Consider the following 17,972-nt stretch of genomic DNA (forward strand, 5'->3'; position numbering starts at 1 on the left):
AAGTTTCCAATTAGCGTTCTAGCCTCCTGCTCTTTTCCATAATGGTACAAATATTTTCCGTCAAAATATTTATCCCATATCCTTTTGAAAGTTCATGGAACACAGAACAGAAAATAGAACTCTATAGAACAGGAACACTACAGCACAGGAACACCATGTCTGTGCCAACCACGATACTATTCGAAACCAATTCCATCTGCCTGCACATGGTCCCTATCTCTCTAATCTCGACCTGTTCATGTGTCTGTCTAAATGACTCTTAAACTTCACTGTTTTATCTGCTCCTATCGAATCTGGCTCCAACTGCATGGTAAATAAAATATGTAACAATGTATATTCTTAAAATACATACATATGCACAGTCTTTGATATTTGAGCTACTTTATCTATTTAAGGAAGGAAGCTCCAAAAATTAAACACAAATAGAGAAATAATATTACCACATGCCTCTGTTACCTAATGAAATAATTACTGAGAATTAAAAAGGAGCCCTTGACAACTAAAAAGTAGCCCCTGAAAATCAAAATTTGGAAAAATTATTGAAGAGCTCCTTGAAAGAAACAAATTATATTGATCCTTTCTGGCAAATAGAATGTAAGGTTTTTGAAATTTGAAAGTGCAGCTGATTGTAATGTGAATTTTTTTTTCCATTGCAGATGCAGAAGGAAAGAGGTCAGAAGGTGGAAAAGTGGTCTGTCAGTCTGATGATGGATTCAAGGAAGTTTGGTTGTTAATGTGATGGCAGAAGTGGTGGGCCATGTCAGATAACAAGGTTGGAAGGGTAGCTACGAATAAATATAGAATTATATGGAGAGACAACTTAGAGGTCAGTGAGAAGGAAACCAGTTTGGATGAACATTGAAAGTAGCAAGAATGAAAAGTTATTTAGTGCAGAGGAAACTGAGAGGGGTCTGGGAGCACAGTTGAGATAAAGAGAGGCAAAGTGTCTTGAACTAACTGAGGTGTTCAAATAGGGAGAATGTGCCAGTGGAGTAGCGGAGGTGGGGGAAATAATGCATGATTTGGTGATAAGATTACTGTATATAAAGGGGGTGGGGGTGGGAGAGGCTAGGAGAGGACTGGTATTTACAGAATTGTAAATTGCACGCAAGTGAAGAATCACTCAGGAATTGAGTAGATCAAAGAATAGACCGTTGGGGTTCATGCTTAGTGGCTCAGGCATGCTAGAACTTCCAAATAATTTACTGATAACACAGAAAAACTAATTACAACCATTTTAGCATCAAATAATACTGTCAAAGGTGTGACTAAGATGGTTTCAGAGCAGAGTTCTGTGATTACATAATAAAGACTAATACTCGCTGTTGCAGTTCACCATTGTTTTAATATATTGCAGGTATGTGAAAGGGGCCCTACATTTTTTTGGGGAACAGTCCCCAGCAATGTATAGTCCAACTTGACCAGAGAGTGCAGGCTTGATATCATCCTACTTCCACATGCACAATTCTGACTGCAGATCTTAAATAATGACGGCACTGCAAGTTGTAAGATGAAATGTGTTAGTTAGAACAATACATATTCTCCACAGTATCTGCTAATGTTCTTGCAGCGTAAATTAAACAAAAGCTGTATAAAGCTGTCTACGAGGTCAACTCTTTGTTCTCGGCTGCACTTGTGTCTACTGTAGACTGTAGTTTTTGCTGATTTGTGTGGTGTTGCCAATGAAACAAAGCAAAGAGCTGGAGTCAGCTTCTGCTGCTTCAGTATAATGACATTTTGTTTTGTTTATCCCTTTATGATCTAACCTGTTTGAAAAGAAAGAAAATGCAAAAAGCAAATCCATTGGATATATAAATAGGATGAACTGAGGTTGAAACATCACTTTTCATATTCTCTCTTGTCTGGCAAAAGATTGAGCTGTTTCTGGGTGAGCCATTATAATACTTCCAAAAAGTTAAACTTATGAACTGTTGTGAAAACTTAATAAAATATAAAATTTTAGGAAAAATCAAGTTAAGCAAATATGTATAAAACCATTTAGCAACTAAAGCAAAATAAATTGATTATATTTCAATTATTGTTTTAACAGTTGTCACAATGTCTCACACTGGAACTCAGGGTAGTATTGGAAGCCATTCTGCTTCAAGTCTTCGCACTAACAGGGTAGGTGTATTGGTGTGTTTTTATTTCAATTTTATAAATTATCTATTAGTGATATTAGAGTAGGTGCAGTTTAGTGCAAATGAAGATTTATTATTAAGTAACAGTTCCTATTATAGAAGTATCTTAATGTGAGCTAACTTGTGGCTTGTCATTAGAAAGTTTGTGACAGGTATGATCCAGGGTCAGTCCACTTACTGACTGAGACTCCATAGCATACACAATGACAATCAATAAGCATTGTTATTGTGAAGTATTTTGCATTGCAATTACTATATCTCTCTACTTAGAAAACAGTGCAATATTAATTTGCCTAAAATAATTTTACCAGACTTTAACTTCCTGCAAATAGTTATGGTTTGAAATTGGCATAGAGTAAAATATCAGTTTTAACTTCCCTCTTATTGAATTATACATGTTTGGGAAGGAACAAGCCAAATGTATATTCAAATCAACCTGTTTGGAGATGATATTATACACCTCTGGAGCAGCCGAACTTGAACCTAGGCCTCCTGGCTCAGAGGTAGGGGCACCATCAATATACCACAATAGCCCTATGAGCAAGCCCATTCTCTATTGCTCAAGTGATCACAGGTGACTAACCTTCATTGGTGCTTTGAGATAGCATGAATTTGAATTTAATATAAATTGCAGTCAAAACCAATCCTGACCTTAATAATGTCTACATGTGAGCAGCAGTCATCTGATAATAAGAGGGGGTGAGAATTCTGGCTACTTCCTTAACTACCCATTTATCCAAGTACTGAGATATGAATTAACTTGCCAAACACAGATGTTGAATACAAGACCCCGCTGCTCCATATCTCAGTGGCGCACAAAACATTCATATACCCAGTGTTCATAGTATACTTTTTTGAATTAATAATGCAAGGTAAGGTTTTAAGTGCATGCTTTATATTTCAATTTTAATGCTTCAATTATAAGATGTTAACTGAAATTCCTTTGTGCCATTTTTGTTCTTAGATGATCATATATGAGTATGAAAACTTCCAAGGTCGCAGGATGGATATCAATACAGAGTGCAGAAACATCTGTGAACGGGGGTTCGATAAAGTGGGGTCCATCCGTGTTGAGTGTGGACCGTAAGAGATTGCTTTGAGAATCGATTTCTGTAGTGCAACTATATATTAACTTTCCTGATGCATTGGCATTTTCCCCAGCTTTTGCAGGTGGACACAGTTCCTTTTGTTTAAACATCAGAGTCCTGAATACTTATGCTTCAGCTTATTGGTAGTGAGTCAATAGTAAGTCAGGATGAGACCTATTTCTTTTACAATACATATTTATGCTGACATACTTATCTTCTGAAGCTCTGCCTCAGATTTTGAGGGCATAACATATGTCACAGAATGGTGATCTTCAAATAGGGAGTGCACAACACACCTCCTACACTTAACTAATATCAGACCATAACTTCAGAGATGAGACATTCATATTTTGATTTGCATATACATAAATAAGTAATACCACTTCCTACAATTATGTTATTAATTTATACAACATTATGGTTTGCCCAGGGAACAGTAACCCTCTGGTACCTGGCCAAAATGGTTACTTCTGGTTTACCACATTGAGCATCAGTAGGATATTTGTGCCTTAGAAATTACATTATAAACCTTGGCTTACAAGTTGTGGGAATACATTAACCACGTTATGAAACACAGAACTTCGATTAATCATTGTAACTCGCGATGATCAGTCAGTGAGTATATTCAAGATCCAATGACTCATGACAAATTACATATTTTTAGTTTTTCAACTTGAGTCTTTCAACATGCATTTCATTTTACAAAGCATTATCCTTTTTATTAAATTGGTTTATTGTGTAACATGTAAGGGCAAACTTGATTTTGTTGCAATAATTTATTTATCAGGTGGGTGGGTTATGAACAGCAGAACTTCTGTGGTGAGATGTTCATGCTGGAGAAGGGAGAATATCCTCGTTGGGACTCCTGGTCCAACAGCTATCGCACTGACTGTATGATGTCTTTCAGACCTGTAAGAATGGTAAGTTTTGCTGCAAGACTTCATATTGCACATCTATAAAGAATTTTCTAAAAAGTTAGATAAGAATTGGAAATGGCCTATATTTGGACATGGGGATAATGGATTTTAACCTGCCCATGCTCATTTCATTGAGGGCAGCACAGAAACTTAGTGGTGCCCCCCTCACTGTAAAGACTGTTTCTTTTTTATTTTTCTATATTGGCTGAAATGGGAAAAGGACTGTTTCAAAAGTCAAGGATTTCTGAAAGATTACAATATTTTTTCAAAGCAAGTTAGCTGCCCCTCATTGTAAGTGCTGTTTACAGCTAGTGGTTCGAACATTGGGGTAAAAAATTGTGACAGAAAAGCTGGAACAATGGGATTATGTACAAATGGAGATTTGGCTGCCATTAAGTAGCTGATTAGTCTGTGAAATGGTGACCCAGTTATTGATGATAAAAGCCACCTGCCTACCAACAACTGTGATTGACTCCCAGGGGGCTGAACAGGGGTTTGGGAATGTTTGGGTCAGAGATCATCAGTTGTTGCTCTCCAATAAAAAGCACCTCAGACCTAAAGACAGCCAATTATTTCCCCTCATCTGTTGCATAAGCTGTGACTTTTAACTAATAAATCAGAGGCCTTTATAAGTGTCAACCAATCACCTTGTGCCTTCTACAAATTAGTTGAAGTATCTAGAGAGGGAAGGTAGAGAAGCAGAATTCTGATCAGCAAACCATGTGATCAGGAATCACTGAACTGCCTTCCCAGTCAGAAACATTCTGACAAAGGGTCCTGAGACTGGAAATCTTAACTCAGTTTTTCTCTCTACAGATACTATCAGACCTGCTGAGTTTCTCCAACATTTTCTGTTTTTGTTTCTGATTTCCAGCATTCACAGTTTTGTTTTTACTGCAGTAATTCCAACTGTTATAGAATCGTAGAGCCACAGAGATGTACAGCATGGAAACAGACCCTTCGGTCTAACCTGTCTATGCTGACCAGATATCCCAACCCAATCTATTCCCACCTGCCAGCACCCAGCCCATATCCCTCCAAACCTTTCCTATTCATATACACAGCCAAATGCCTTTTAAATTTTGCAATTGTACCAGCCTCCACCACTTCCTCTGACAGCACATTCCATACCTGTACCACTCTGTGTGAAAAAGTTGCCCCTTAGGTCTCTTTAATATCTTTCCCCTCTCACCCTAAACCTATGCCCTCTAGTTCTGGACTCCCCCAACCCTGGGAAAAGACTTTGTCTACTTATTTTATCCATGCCCCTCAAAATTTTATAAACCTCTCTAAGGTCCACCCCTCAGCCTTCCACGCTCCAGGGAAAACCTCTCCCTCTAGCTCAAATCCTCCACCCCTAGCAACATCCTTGTAAATCCTTTCTGGACCCTTTCAAGTTTCACAACAACTTTCCGATAGGAAGGAGACCAGAATTGCACACAATATTCCAACAGTGGCCTAACCAATGTCCTGTACAGCCACAACATGACCTCCTAACTCCTGTATTCATTACTCTGACCAATAAAGGAAAGCATACCAAACATCTTCTTCACTATCCTACCTACCTGCGACTCCACTTTCAAGGAGCTATGAACCTGCACTCCAAGGTCTCTTTGTTCTGCAACACTCCCTAAGACCTTACCATTAAGTGTATAAGTCCTGCTAAGATTTGCTTTCCCAAAATGCAGCACCTCGCATTTATCTGAATTAAACTCCATCTGCCACTCCTCAGCCCATTGGCCCATCTGGTCCAGATCCTGTTGTAATCTGAGGTAACCTTCTTCACTAGGAGAAAGTGAGGACTGCAGATGCTGGAGTACCAGAGTTGAAAAATGTCATGCTGGAAAAACACAGCAGGCCAGGCAGCATCTGAGGAGCAGGAATTGGCTGAAGAAGGGCTTATGCCCGAAATGTCGATTCTCCTGCGCCTCGGATACTGCCTGGCCTGCTGTGTTTTTCCAGCACAACATTTTTCAACTCTAACCTTCTTCACTGTCCACTACACCTCCAATTTTGGTGTAATCTGCAAACTTACTAACTGTACCTCTTATGCTCGCATCCAAATAGTTTATGTAAATGACAAAGAGTAGAGGACCCAGCACTGATCCTTGGGCACTCCATTGGTCACAGGCCTCCAGTCTGAAAAACAACCCTCCACCACCACCCTGTCTTCTAATTTTGAGTCAGTTCTGTATCCAAATGGCTAGTTTTCCCTCTACTCCATGAGATCTAACCTTGCTAACCAGTCTCCCATGGGGAACCTTGTTGAATGCCTTACTGAAGTCCATATAGATCACATCTACTGCTCTGCCCTCATCAATCCTCTTTGTTACTTTTTCAAAAAAAATCAATCAAGTTTGTGAGACATGAACTTGTGGAATGCCAGGAGTTATGTGAATTTTTTTTCCTGCAAGTTTGATACCTGGACCTTTAAATAACACTAGTAGTGATCCCATTTGTAGCTCTATGCATATTCCTTAGTGCACGAAAGGTGAATGTATTGAATGGACACAATAACCAATGAAGACTTTTAAAAGGGAAATTCATCCATAATTTTGTGCTTCAATTAAATTTTACAAACAGGACCCTGGCAATGTACTGGGACATCTTCAAACTTGAAGGATGGAGTGCCATCATATGATGTTGTGCATTTCTGTAAAAAGGAGAAGAGCACTCCTAAGTAAATGAACAGAGAGGTTGTATCCAGTGCATTTACAGCCAAATGCGATCATTGGATATTCTTTTCTATGGAGACTAATAGTTTCTGATACCTGGCCCTTAGTTTATGCAAGCTGTTCAGATTATTGGGTCAGCACCTTCACCAGGTGGTACCCGCTTCCTCTCTGACTGTCTGAACAGCACTTACCTTTCCCAGTGGGGCTGCCAGCTGATTCTTCAAGTGGCCCATCTGCATGCATGTTCCATCTACTGCCACTTGGATGGCAAATGCAGTGGCAGCCTATCAATTAGTCACCTCCTTTAAAGTTAAGCCACCAAAGTGCGATGGCTTGGGACCTGGCAGTGATTACAATATTAAAGCTCTGGCACTCAGTGGAAAAATCTAGCTCAATATGAAGGCAACAAGAAAGGGCATAGCCAGCAAAGAAATAGAAAGAAGATCCAAATGGATTTAGATGGTAATAGTTTAACTTCAGGGAGACCACTCCTCAGATGGGAGTTTGAGAAGGAGAGTCCTTCATTGTAGGAAAGGACTAGGTTAATTATTAGTATACTTATGACCACTAAATTAGGGAATTCAATTTATGGAGAAACATATAGAGAAATATAGAAATGAATGAAAATGGAATCATAATTGTGGAGGATTTAACCCTTATTATCCATTTATTGGATGTGCTGGCTGGGCCTGCAGTTGTTGCTCATCCCAGTTGATCTTGAGAAAGTGCTGGTGAGGATTGAAAAGGTGGAAGGGATGGAGTTTTTACTGGACATATTGTAAATACTGTATATACAAGATTTATTTCTGTCAATATGTTAAAAACCCAGCAGGGAGGAATCATTGCTACTATTGGATAGTAAGCCAAAAACGGACATGATGTAAGCATGAGAGATCACCTTGAAATTAGTAATTGCAGAGAATGTTTAAGATTTAGTTCAAATGAAGTCAGGAAATGAAAGGTATCATTTTGGTAAAAAATACAATGGAATCATTACTTACAATGCCTAAAACTGACAACTCATTATAGGATGGGCAGGACCATAAAATTTGCCTTCATGAGTGTGCTAACTTCGATGGAAGAAAAATGGAGATCTGTGATGAGGATATTCCCAGTCTCTGGGTTTATGGTTTCCAGGACAGAGTTGCCAGTATTAAAGTAATTGGTGGAACGTGAGTAACATTCCTTTCCTCTTTTAGGAAATCATATTTTTGCTTGGAAAAGTTGTAAAAGACAACCTTAGCATCTTAAACATATCAGACCTCAATATCAGTTTTATCAAATAATTTACATTTATTTGTCATATAGAATAATAGCTCAGATCACTCCTGAAGAGAAAAGATAAAGATGCAAAACAGGAAGCATTGAATGATGTTGGAAGAAAACGAAAGCACTACAAAGAGATTCATAAAAGAATAAGAAATTGTGAGACAAGTTGGATTTTAGGGTTGACTTCAAAAAGATTAACCATTCAAAATATCTGAAAGACCTGCTGATTTTGATTGAATGAAGGGACAAGTAGATTGGGACATATAGTTGGCGAAGGTCATTGAAATAAGGTAAAGTAATACCTTGAGAGATTGAGAATGAATGCGAGAACCTTTAAGGATAAAGGTGATGAATGCCACAAGTTCGTTTGAGAGACAACTCATGGGGCAGTAACAGTTGAAGAGTTGGAAGATTAATGTTGAGAAATAATGCTGATATTAATATAGTGAAATATTTCAACTCTTTTAAATCTGCAATATTTGTTAAGGGAGTATATTGAATTATGGTTTGATGATCATTCAAAGAGATCATGAAATATTAATAAACAGAAAAAAAACTTAGATTAATTTTTACAAGTTGGCAAATGAGATAGTTGATGCAACTGTTTTAATTTTCCAGAAACCCATTAGATTCAGGGAAGGTTGCTTTAGCTTGGAAATATTTAACTTCTCTACTCAAAAAGAGGGAGGCAGAAAGCAGAAAACTACAAGCCAGTTAATTTTCTTTCTGTCATAAGGGAAATGTGAGAAACTGTATTAAAGATATTAAAACAACATACTTGGGTAAATTCAAGGTAAAAAGTGTAGTGCTGGAAACACACAACAGGTCAGTCAGCACCTGAGAAGCAGGAGAATCGATGTTTCGGGCATAAGTGCTTCATCAGGAAATATTCAACTCCTGAAGAAGGGCTTATTCCTGAAACGTTGATTCTCCTGCTCCTTGGATGCTGCCTGATCTGCTGTGCTTTTCCAGCAACACACTCTTGACTCTGATCTCCAGCATCTACAGTCCTCACTTTCTCCTAAATTCAAGGTAGTCAGGCAGAGGCATGGTTTTGTCAAAGGCAAATCATATTTAATTAGTTTATTGGAGTTCTTTGAAGAAATAACTTGCACTATGGATAAAGGGAAACCAATGGATGTATTGAACTTAGATTTCCAGAAGGCATTTGATAAGGTGTAACATTAAAGGTTATTGTGAAAGTTAAATACTCATAGTATAGGGGGTAACATATTGATATGTATAGAAGATTGGCTGGCGAGCCAGAGGCAGAGAGTAGGAATAACTGTGTCTTTTTTGGACTGGTTGGATTCCATGAGTGGTTTGCCACAAGAATTGGTATTGGGGGTCTCAGTTGTTGATAATTTATATCAATGACTCGGTGAAGGTTTTGGAGGTATGGTGGCTAAAGTTGCTGATGGCACAAATTTAGGTAGGAAAATGAACTGTGACGAAACATAGAAAATAGGTCCAGTAGGAGGCCATTCGTCCCTACAATACAATCATGGCTGATCATGCATGCTCAGTATCTTATTCGTGCCCTCTCCTGATACCCCTTGATCCCTTTAACTGCAAGGGACATGTCAAGCTCCCTTTGAATAAACTTTATGAACTGGCCCCATCAGCTTCCCGTGGAAGAGAATTCCACATATCCAGAACTCTGAGTGAAGAAATTCTTACTCATCTTAGTCCTGAATAGCCCTAAATGACTTAAGTTCCCCACTCCTTTTTAAGACATAAGGAGCTTCAAAGGGATATAGATAGGGTAACTAAGTTGGCAAAGATTTGGAAAATGGAGTACAATGTGAATAAATGGGATGTTGTCCATTTTAGCAGAAAGTAACATAAAGGAAGCACATTATCTAAATAGTGAGCATTTGCAGAGCACTAAGATGCTGGTGCTTAAACTACAGCAAGTTAGCATGGAAATAGATGAAGTTATCAGGAAAGCTAATAGAATGTTATGTTTTATTGTGAGGGAAATTGAATGCAAGAGTGGGAAGGGTTGCCTCTGCTTTACAAGACATTGGTGAGACCGCATCTGGAGAACTGTGTATAATAACTAGGAAAGGATATTAATGAGTTCAGAGAAGTGCTCAGAGACTATTTAGAAGACTAATTGCTGAAATGAATAGATTGCCTCATAAAGAAAGGCTCAACAGGTTATACCTGTATCCTCTGGTATTTAAAAGAATCAGAGGTGATTTAGTTGAAACGCAAGATCCTGTCAGGACTTGACTAGGTGGACGTGAGAGGGATGTTGTGGGAGGTAATCTAGAACTAGGGGTCATAATTTGTAGATAAAATGTCAGTCAATTAAGACAGCGATGAGGAAATACTTTTTCTCTCAGTGAAATTTCCTTCAGTAGACACAGAATATTTAAGTATTTTTAAGGTAGAGATGGATAGATTCTTTATTACTAATGGACTATAAGTATGTAGGAATGTAGTGTTGAGGTTAAAATCCTATCAACTATCATCTTCTCGATGGTGCATCAAGTTTAAAGGTGTGAGTGGCATACTCTTGTTCTTTCTTCATGCAATTCACAACTTTAGTAAAGATACAAAAATGCAATTAATGTAGCTGCACCAACTTGAGAGCTAGCCACATCAATACCATTGACTTCTTATAGTTTCTGAAAAACTTAAAGCACAGTTTACACAAAATACATGTATATGAATACAATTGATGCAGTAGTTATATTTTACCTAATCTATACAAGCAATAATGGTCATTACTTGGTAACATAATTACAGATTTGCCCTCTAATTTTTTTTGTACTTTGTAGGTGGGTCGGCTATGAATATCCAGGCTACAGGGGATATCAATACGTGCTAGAATGTGGATCATACAAACACTGGAATGAATGGGGTGCTCAACAGCCTTTGATTCAGTCCATGCGCCGTGTGAAGGATCAACAATGGTACAAAAGGGGTTGCTTTGAGTTTATAAACTGAAATAAATCATGCTTTAGACAGCCATGGGAATAATTTTATTCTTTTCATATCAGGACCACAGTGAGAATTATTATATATAATTTCCCATTTTTAAGTTATAGTGGCAATTGTAGATCCATTATTTTCTTTTACTGGCAACAAATCTCAATTATTTTAGAGTTGCACCAAAAAATGATATCTGGTTTAAGTCCAACTTATATCTTGGCTCATGCCTTTCAAAACGCATAATAAATTCCTCTTTTTTGTGGCCCTGAATATGATTTTTGGAAAACGGGGAATGGATGATCTCCTACAGTGTGGATGACTCTCCGCTGTGTCTTACTCAGGGATGCAGACATCTTTAGCAAACCTCACATCCATAACATTCAGTATTGATTTTCTGTTTCATTTCCGATACTTTAAATATTTGTAGCTCATGTCATTCCTTTTATCAATAAAAGTAATCTCTGCTGTCTTACAGAGATAATAAAATTGTAACTTCAAATAGCTAGCCACAGTTGGTTAATTGTGTCAAACTACATATGTACTGCCATTCTGGAACCTTGATGAAACAAACATTTAGTATCATGTATCTGCAAACTGTCAATTTACAGGAACTTCCATTACAAACTACTTATTTTAAAACAAAGCATTGAAATTTAGTTGCTTATATAATTCCTACAATTGTCCATATGTACTAATTTGAAGAAACATAGGTGAAATAATTGGGCTTTAAAATCTGGATGTTAAGCATCACCTGTGGGGATGCATAAAGGAAAATCTGGCAGGGATTGCATACAGGTTCACAGAACTTGCCTCTTTACTTTTTCCATTCATGTCAAATAGCATGAAAGCTAGGACAGTTCTGTTGCTAAATGAGATCTAACCTAACAATACAAGCTATAGTTCTAACTAAACTCTTATACTAGACTCTCTAATAAATATCCTGTGGGAATTCAGCTCCATGGGCTCCTTTTGACTGCAAAAGTGGATTTATCAAAAGTGATACAGTAGATGCAGACAGCATGTGGCTCTTGTGGTAAGAGGCAATTAATATAAGGCAGTCAACAAGAATTCCAAAAGGGAATTCAGAAAAAAAATCTTTGCCCAAAGAGCAGTGGGAATGCAGCATTTGTATCCCAAGGAGTAGATAAAATAAAGGGCATAGATACATTTAAGGGGAATCTAGATAGGTATATAAGAAAAATGGCAGAAATTGCTTTAATACCCAAACTCATATTGTTTATATTCAAATAAAACTTGAATAAAAATCTATCTTCAGCATCAATACTGAAATTTGCATCTCACGATCAAAAAGCATTTCTATAGCAAGTTTCACAACCCTACAATGTTCCAAAACACTTCATTGTCATTTAATTATTTCTGAAGCATAATCATTATTGTGCAAAATTCATAACATTTGTAAAAGCGTATTACATAATTGTTTAAAATTGACCTTACATAAAGCCCAGGAGAAAGTAAGGACTGCAGATGCTGGAGATCAGGGCTGAAAATCTGTTGCTGGAAAAGCGCAGCAGGTCAGGCAGCATCCAAGGAACAGGAGAATCGACGTTTCGGGCATAAGCCCTTCTTCAGGAATGAGGAAAGTGTGCCCAGCAGGCTAAGATAAAAGGTAGGGAGGAGGGAGAGGCGTTGGAAATGCGACAGGTGGAAGGAGGGCAAGGTGAGGGTGATAGGCCGGAGTAGGGTGGGGGCGGAGAGGTCAGGAAGAAGGTTGCAGGTTAGGAAGGCGGTGCTGAGTTCGAGGGATTTGACTGAGACAAGGTGGGGGGAGGGGAAATGAGGAAACTGGAGAAATCTGAGTTCATCCCTTGTGGTTGGAGGATTCCGAGGTGGAAGATGAGGTGCTTACACAAAGCCCAATAATGTTCAATTTATTTCAATGCATATGGCATTGAGAGGCCTCATTTCCTCTATAATTACTCATTATACATATACTAAATGATCAGGTGAGGGGGAATGAATTGACTTCCCCTTTTTTATAACTCCTTGGTTAGCTGCAATAGATGTTTAAAATTCTTTATCGGCCAGAATTTATACCCCTCTAATTAAAATGTAGCAAACTATAGTTCACCAGAAATAATAAGGAAACAATTACAAGACTTTCTTCAATGAAATAAAGAACAATTTTATTACCTGCCAAACCCTAGGAAAATTAGTAAAGACATGATATCAAACATGTACATACATACCCACAGATAGTTAAAAAGGGATAAAGTCCAGTATAAGAAGAAGATGAACAGAATAAATGTTTAAAGTCTGTAGGGTGTAGTTGAGCTTTAAGATTTTAACTTGAGGTCATAATTGTTAATTGATATCATGTAACATCAGGCATAGCAAATATTTCAGTTGCTCCTTTGTGTCCATGGTATTTTGACGTTTCTTTTAATCAGCTCTGTCACCAGGTTGAAGGAGGGAGCAATGTTTTCCAGATCTGCAGTCACAAATCCACCTCCCCTCCTCTGCCAAAAGCAATTTCCTCAAGTACAACCTAGTTTGTGTATTCTAGGTATGAATTCATTGTCTCCAAGCTTGATAATTGTGGGTAATGTCTTTCTTCTTTGGTATGTGAAATTTAACGTAAAGGTGTAAAACAAAATCGGAGATGAAGGTTTTTCACACCTGATTGGGTGGACTAGCTTCAGTACCTTCTGAGAAAATATTAATTGCAGCTAAGACAATTTTGTTTATTCTACAAAAAACAAAGAACTGCGGATGCTGTAAATAAGATTGGGTCTGAGGAAGGGTCACTGGACCTGAAACATTAACTCTGATTGCTCTCCACAGATGTTCCACTGAGCTTTTCCAGCAATTTCTGTTTTTATAGATTCATTGAGTCAGAAGCAGGCCTTTCGGTCCAAATTGTCCATGCCTGCCAGATATCCTAAATAAATCTAGTCCCATTTGCCAGTATTTAGCCCATTTCCCCATGAATCCTTCATATTCATATACCCATCCAGATGCCTGTTAAATGTTGTAATTGTACCAGCCTCTGCCACTTCCTCTGGCAGCTCATTCCATATATGCATCACCCTCTGCATGAAAACATTGCATTTTAGGCCCCGTTTAAACCTTTCCCCTCTCATCTTAAACTTAGGCCTCCTAGTTTTGGACTCCCCAGCCCGGGGAAAATACCTTGTCTATTTATCCTATTTTTGATTTGGAGGTGCCAGTGTTGGACTGAGGTGCACAAAGTTAAAAATCACAACACCAGGTTATAGTCCAACAGGTTTATTTGGAAGCACTAGCTTTCAGAGTGTGGTTTGTTCACCAGATGAAGGAGCAGTGCGCTGAAAGCTAGTGCTTCCAAATAAACCTGTTGGACTATAACCTGGAATTGTGTGATTTTTAACTTTGTATACCCTATTTTAGTTCTTGTTTATTCCATGTTAGATTTATATAGGTTTGGCTAATCAGCTGGTTGTTGTGGTTATTTTAAGTCAATGCTTTGTCCCCTTTTTAAAATCATTTTAGTGCAAGAAAGTCTCAAGTGTTAAAAACAGACAATGGAATTCAAAACTCAGTATATTATCACAACAAATAAACAACTCACTTGAAGAGGATGCATATTAATACAAAAGATAAAGCAGAAGCATTTACAAAGAAACAAAGGTGTCAACTGGATGGTACAGCAAATGACTTCAACCCAAATAAGTATGAGGTAATGCATGTGAGATTAAGCTTTGAATAGTAAGACTTTGGAAAAAGTGAGGATCGGTGAAATTTAGATGTTCAGATCCGTATGTTCCTGAAGGAGGCAGGGCAGTTAGATAAGGTGTTAACAAAGCATAAGGAATACCGAGGCATTTATTAGCCGAGGCATTCAATACAAATGCAAGGAGACAATACTCGAACTATAAAATGCTGGTTAGGCTACAACTGGAATGGAACTATAAAATGCTGGTTCGGCTACAACTGGAATACCACATGCAGTTCTGCTCCTCAGGTCATAGGAAGGATGTAACTGCACTATAGAGGGTGCAGAGGACGTTTACCAGGATGCAGCATGGTTTGGAAAGTCTGAGCTCTGAGGAAAGATTGGATAGAGAAGGGTTGTTTTCTTGGAGCAGTCAAAGTTGGAAGTGGACCTGAAAGAAAATGTATTAGATTATAAGGGGCATGAATAGGATTGGTAAGAAAGGCAATTTTTTCTACTATTGGAGGATGAATAGCCAAGTTTTAAAGGTAAGAAGTAGAAGGCTAAGAGAAGTGCTGAAGATGAGTTCTACACGGATGACAGTAGAAATCTGAAATTTAGTGACTAAAAAGCAGGGTGCATCAGAATCTTCTATAACATTTAAGCATTATTTAGATATTCACCCATTATCATAGCCTTCAGATCTATGAGCTAGAGTTGAGAAATTGGATTCATGCTGTCATATCTCTTGACTGATGCAGACACAATGGTTCTAGATTAGAGTAGTGCTGGTAAAGCACAGCAGTTCAGGCAGCATCCGAAGAATAGGAAAATGGGCCAAATGACCTTGTTTTGCTCTAAATGTCTATAATTAAATGCATTTCCACCATGGGGAAGCTCATTAAAGGTATGGAATTTAAAAGCACACCTAGCAGGTCATAGAATCAGAGAGATGTACAGCATGAAAACAGACCCTTCGGTCCCAACTTGTCCATGCCAACCAGATATCCTAACCTAAACTAGTCCCATTTGCCAGCATTTGGCCCATATCTCTCTAAACCCTTACTATACATATACTCATCCAGATGCCTTTTAAATGTTGTAATTGTACCAGCCTCCATCATTTCCTCTGGCAGCTCATTCCATACACGCACTATCCTGTGTGAAAAACTTGCCCCTTAGGGCCTTCTTATATCTGATATTGAAATAACTGCATAGAAGCTGGAAACCCATCACCAAGTCATCCTATATTTACTTGTGCATTGTACACTGGCTGTGGCCAGACAGCTCAGACTCAGCTCTGATCCCCAGCATCTGCAGTCCTCACTTTCTCCTAGCTCAGACTCAGTCCCCAGCATTGAGAAGATTCTAAATCTCCTGTTTTTTTAAAATTTTATTAAACAGTACAAAATACACAGTTGACGATAAACAGAAAGCAGCAGTTTGCAAAAAACTACTACATACAGGGGAAAGGGCAGCAAAGCCATACCCACAAACCCACCATTCAACCAGTTTTCAGGGAGATGAAGACAAACTTCAAATCCCACTTCCATTATCTCCTGGTTATATTTGTCAGCCTGAGTGGCCCAGGTTAACAACCCCAATCAAAGATCTCATAGGAAACAAGATCCAGCTGGTTCCAATCACCACAGATATCTTGTTAAATATCTATCCTTGCAAAATGTACCACATCATATTTATCCATTTGAATAATTCTACCCACTTGTCCAATTTATCATGTTCTCCTGCACTCTACTATGTTCTTCCTTGTAATTGTCATATTCCTTAGTTTAGAACCATCAACAAATTTTGATAGTTCCTTGAAGCCAAACTCAAGAAAACTCCCATGTAGATCTCAGGGGATGAGGAGGGAACAATCTTTAGTTATTTCTGCCAACCAAACATTTTATCCTTTCTGCTACTTTACCATTAGTAAGAATATCTCCTAATCTTTGTCAAAAAGAATTATGCAAATTTCATCAATATGGTCTAGCTTTCAGTTTGACCCAAACTAAACAGATAAAAATTATTTTCATTTGTTTATTTTAAGCATCTTCAACTTTGTTGAAGATACAGTGCATTTTGCTATAACACAAGTTCTGTTCTTGTGCAATCACAAGTTATAAGAAAATCACGCAATAGCTATGCCATTTAAACTAATTGCATTATAACCAATACACGTGTTAAACATTTAAGCTTTAGAAACAGTGAGCCCAATTCATCAATTGCATTACAACCAATTTGCTTTAATGAAATGTGTTATACAGAACAACCTGTTATCATTTCTTACTAGCATACAATTTATTAGATAATGTCAGTATCTCGCTTAGTTACCATTATTTGTGTTTAATCCTTGATGGTGATTGTCAGCAGTCTATTTGACTGTGTGAGGGTATGTTATCAAACCCAGGCAAGTCCTTCTGATTCTGAACACTATCAAGAACAAAGCAGGCTGCATGCAGAGCACCTTGATCATCATCAGAAACATTCAGTCCCTCCACCAATATTGCACAATGGCAGTAGTACTGCACTAGCTAAAACAACACATGACAGCAATTCGCCAAGCCTCTTTTGACAGCATCATCTAACCCTGATACCTCTATCACTTAGAAAAATAAATGCAGCAGATGAGTATCGTTATCTCTAAGTTCACCTCAAAATGAAATAGAATTTGGACATAGACCTTTACCACTGCTCCTTTACTGTTGCCGTTAGAAAATCCTGGACCTCTCTCCCAAACAGTACTATGGGTGTACAGTTTGTTCTCACCTTCTGAATGTCATTCAGAAAGGGAAGATAAATGCCAGTCTCTCCAGCAAAGCTCACATGTCACAAATTTTAAAAAAAATCAAGGCACCTTTCTCTCCCTAACCCTTGGGTACTAAAGCCAATTGTATTGTCTCAACTGCTGAAGTGAAAATAACAGCAAAGACTGGGAATTAACCTAGATGATTTCCTAGATTTTATAAATTAACTTCATATTGGTTAAGCTCACTGAGCCAATCAAATATTTCACAAATAAACTTAGAAGTTAAATGTATGTCTGAGAAAGCATACATTGTTGATAAGAGTGACCGTACATGACTACAGGGAGAAACACCTCAATGTGCACTTCGAAACTGATATGGCTAATATCCACTTTTTCACAACAGAGAGAATAAAAAAAAAGAAAATTGACGTATAAAGGATCAAAATATCTAAATATTAGATATCTAAACATTTAAATACTTATCTTCAGTTCCAAAGAAGAGTCTTTGGACTTGAAACATTAATTCTGTTTCTCTCTC

The 17,972-nt window shown here is 37.9% G+C and overlaps 1 protein-coding gene across 1 annotated transcript; it reads left to right on the forward strand.

Moving 5' to 3' along the window:
- The first annotated feature begins 1,860 nt into the window (after window positions 1–1,860).
- crybb1l3 (crystallin, beta B1, like 3) lies at window positions 1,861–11,295 on the forward strand. The gene is made up of 6 exons (XM_043718432.2): window positions 1,861–1,888; window positions 2,051–2,124; window positions 3,106–3,224; window positions 4,017–4,149; window positions 7,851–7,993; window positions 10,880–11,295. Exons 2-6 carry the CDS (start codon window positions 2,059–2,061, stop codon window positions 11,046–11,048), a joined length of 630 nt encoding a protein of 209 aa, XP_043574367.1. The 5' UTR covers window positions 1,861–1,888; window positions 2,051–2,058; the 3' UTR covers window positions 11,049–11,295.
- Window positions 11,296–17,972: the final 6,677 nt, after the last annotated feature.

The sequence above is a fragment of the Chiloscyllium plagiosum genome, unplaced genomic scaffold (assembly GCF_037043375.1).
Source record: "Chiloscyllium plagiosum isolate Xiang-an unplaced genomic scaffold, Cpla_swu_hap1 HiC_scaffold_31, whole genome shotgun sequence".
In the NCBI taxonomy this organism is placed as follows: domain Eukaryota; kingdom Metazoa; phylum Chordata; class Chondrichthyes; order Orectolobiformes; family Hemiscylliidae; genus Chiloscyllium; species Chiloscyllium plagiosum.

Coding starts and splice junctions, on each gene's coding strand:
- crybb1l3 (XM_043718432.2), top strand. CDS start 2,059: ATGTCTCACACTGGAACTCAGGGTAGTATTGGAAGCCATTCTGCTTCA. Junction 2,125..3,105: donor CAAGTCTTCGCACTAACAGG/GTAGGTGTATTG, acceptor TTTTGTTCTTAG/ATGATCATATATGAGTATGA. Junction 3,225..4,016: donor ATCCGTGTTGAGTGTGGACC/GTAAGAGATTGC, acceptor TTTATTTATCAG/GTGGGTGGGTTATGAACAGC.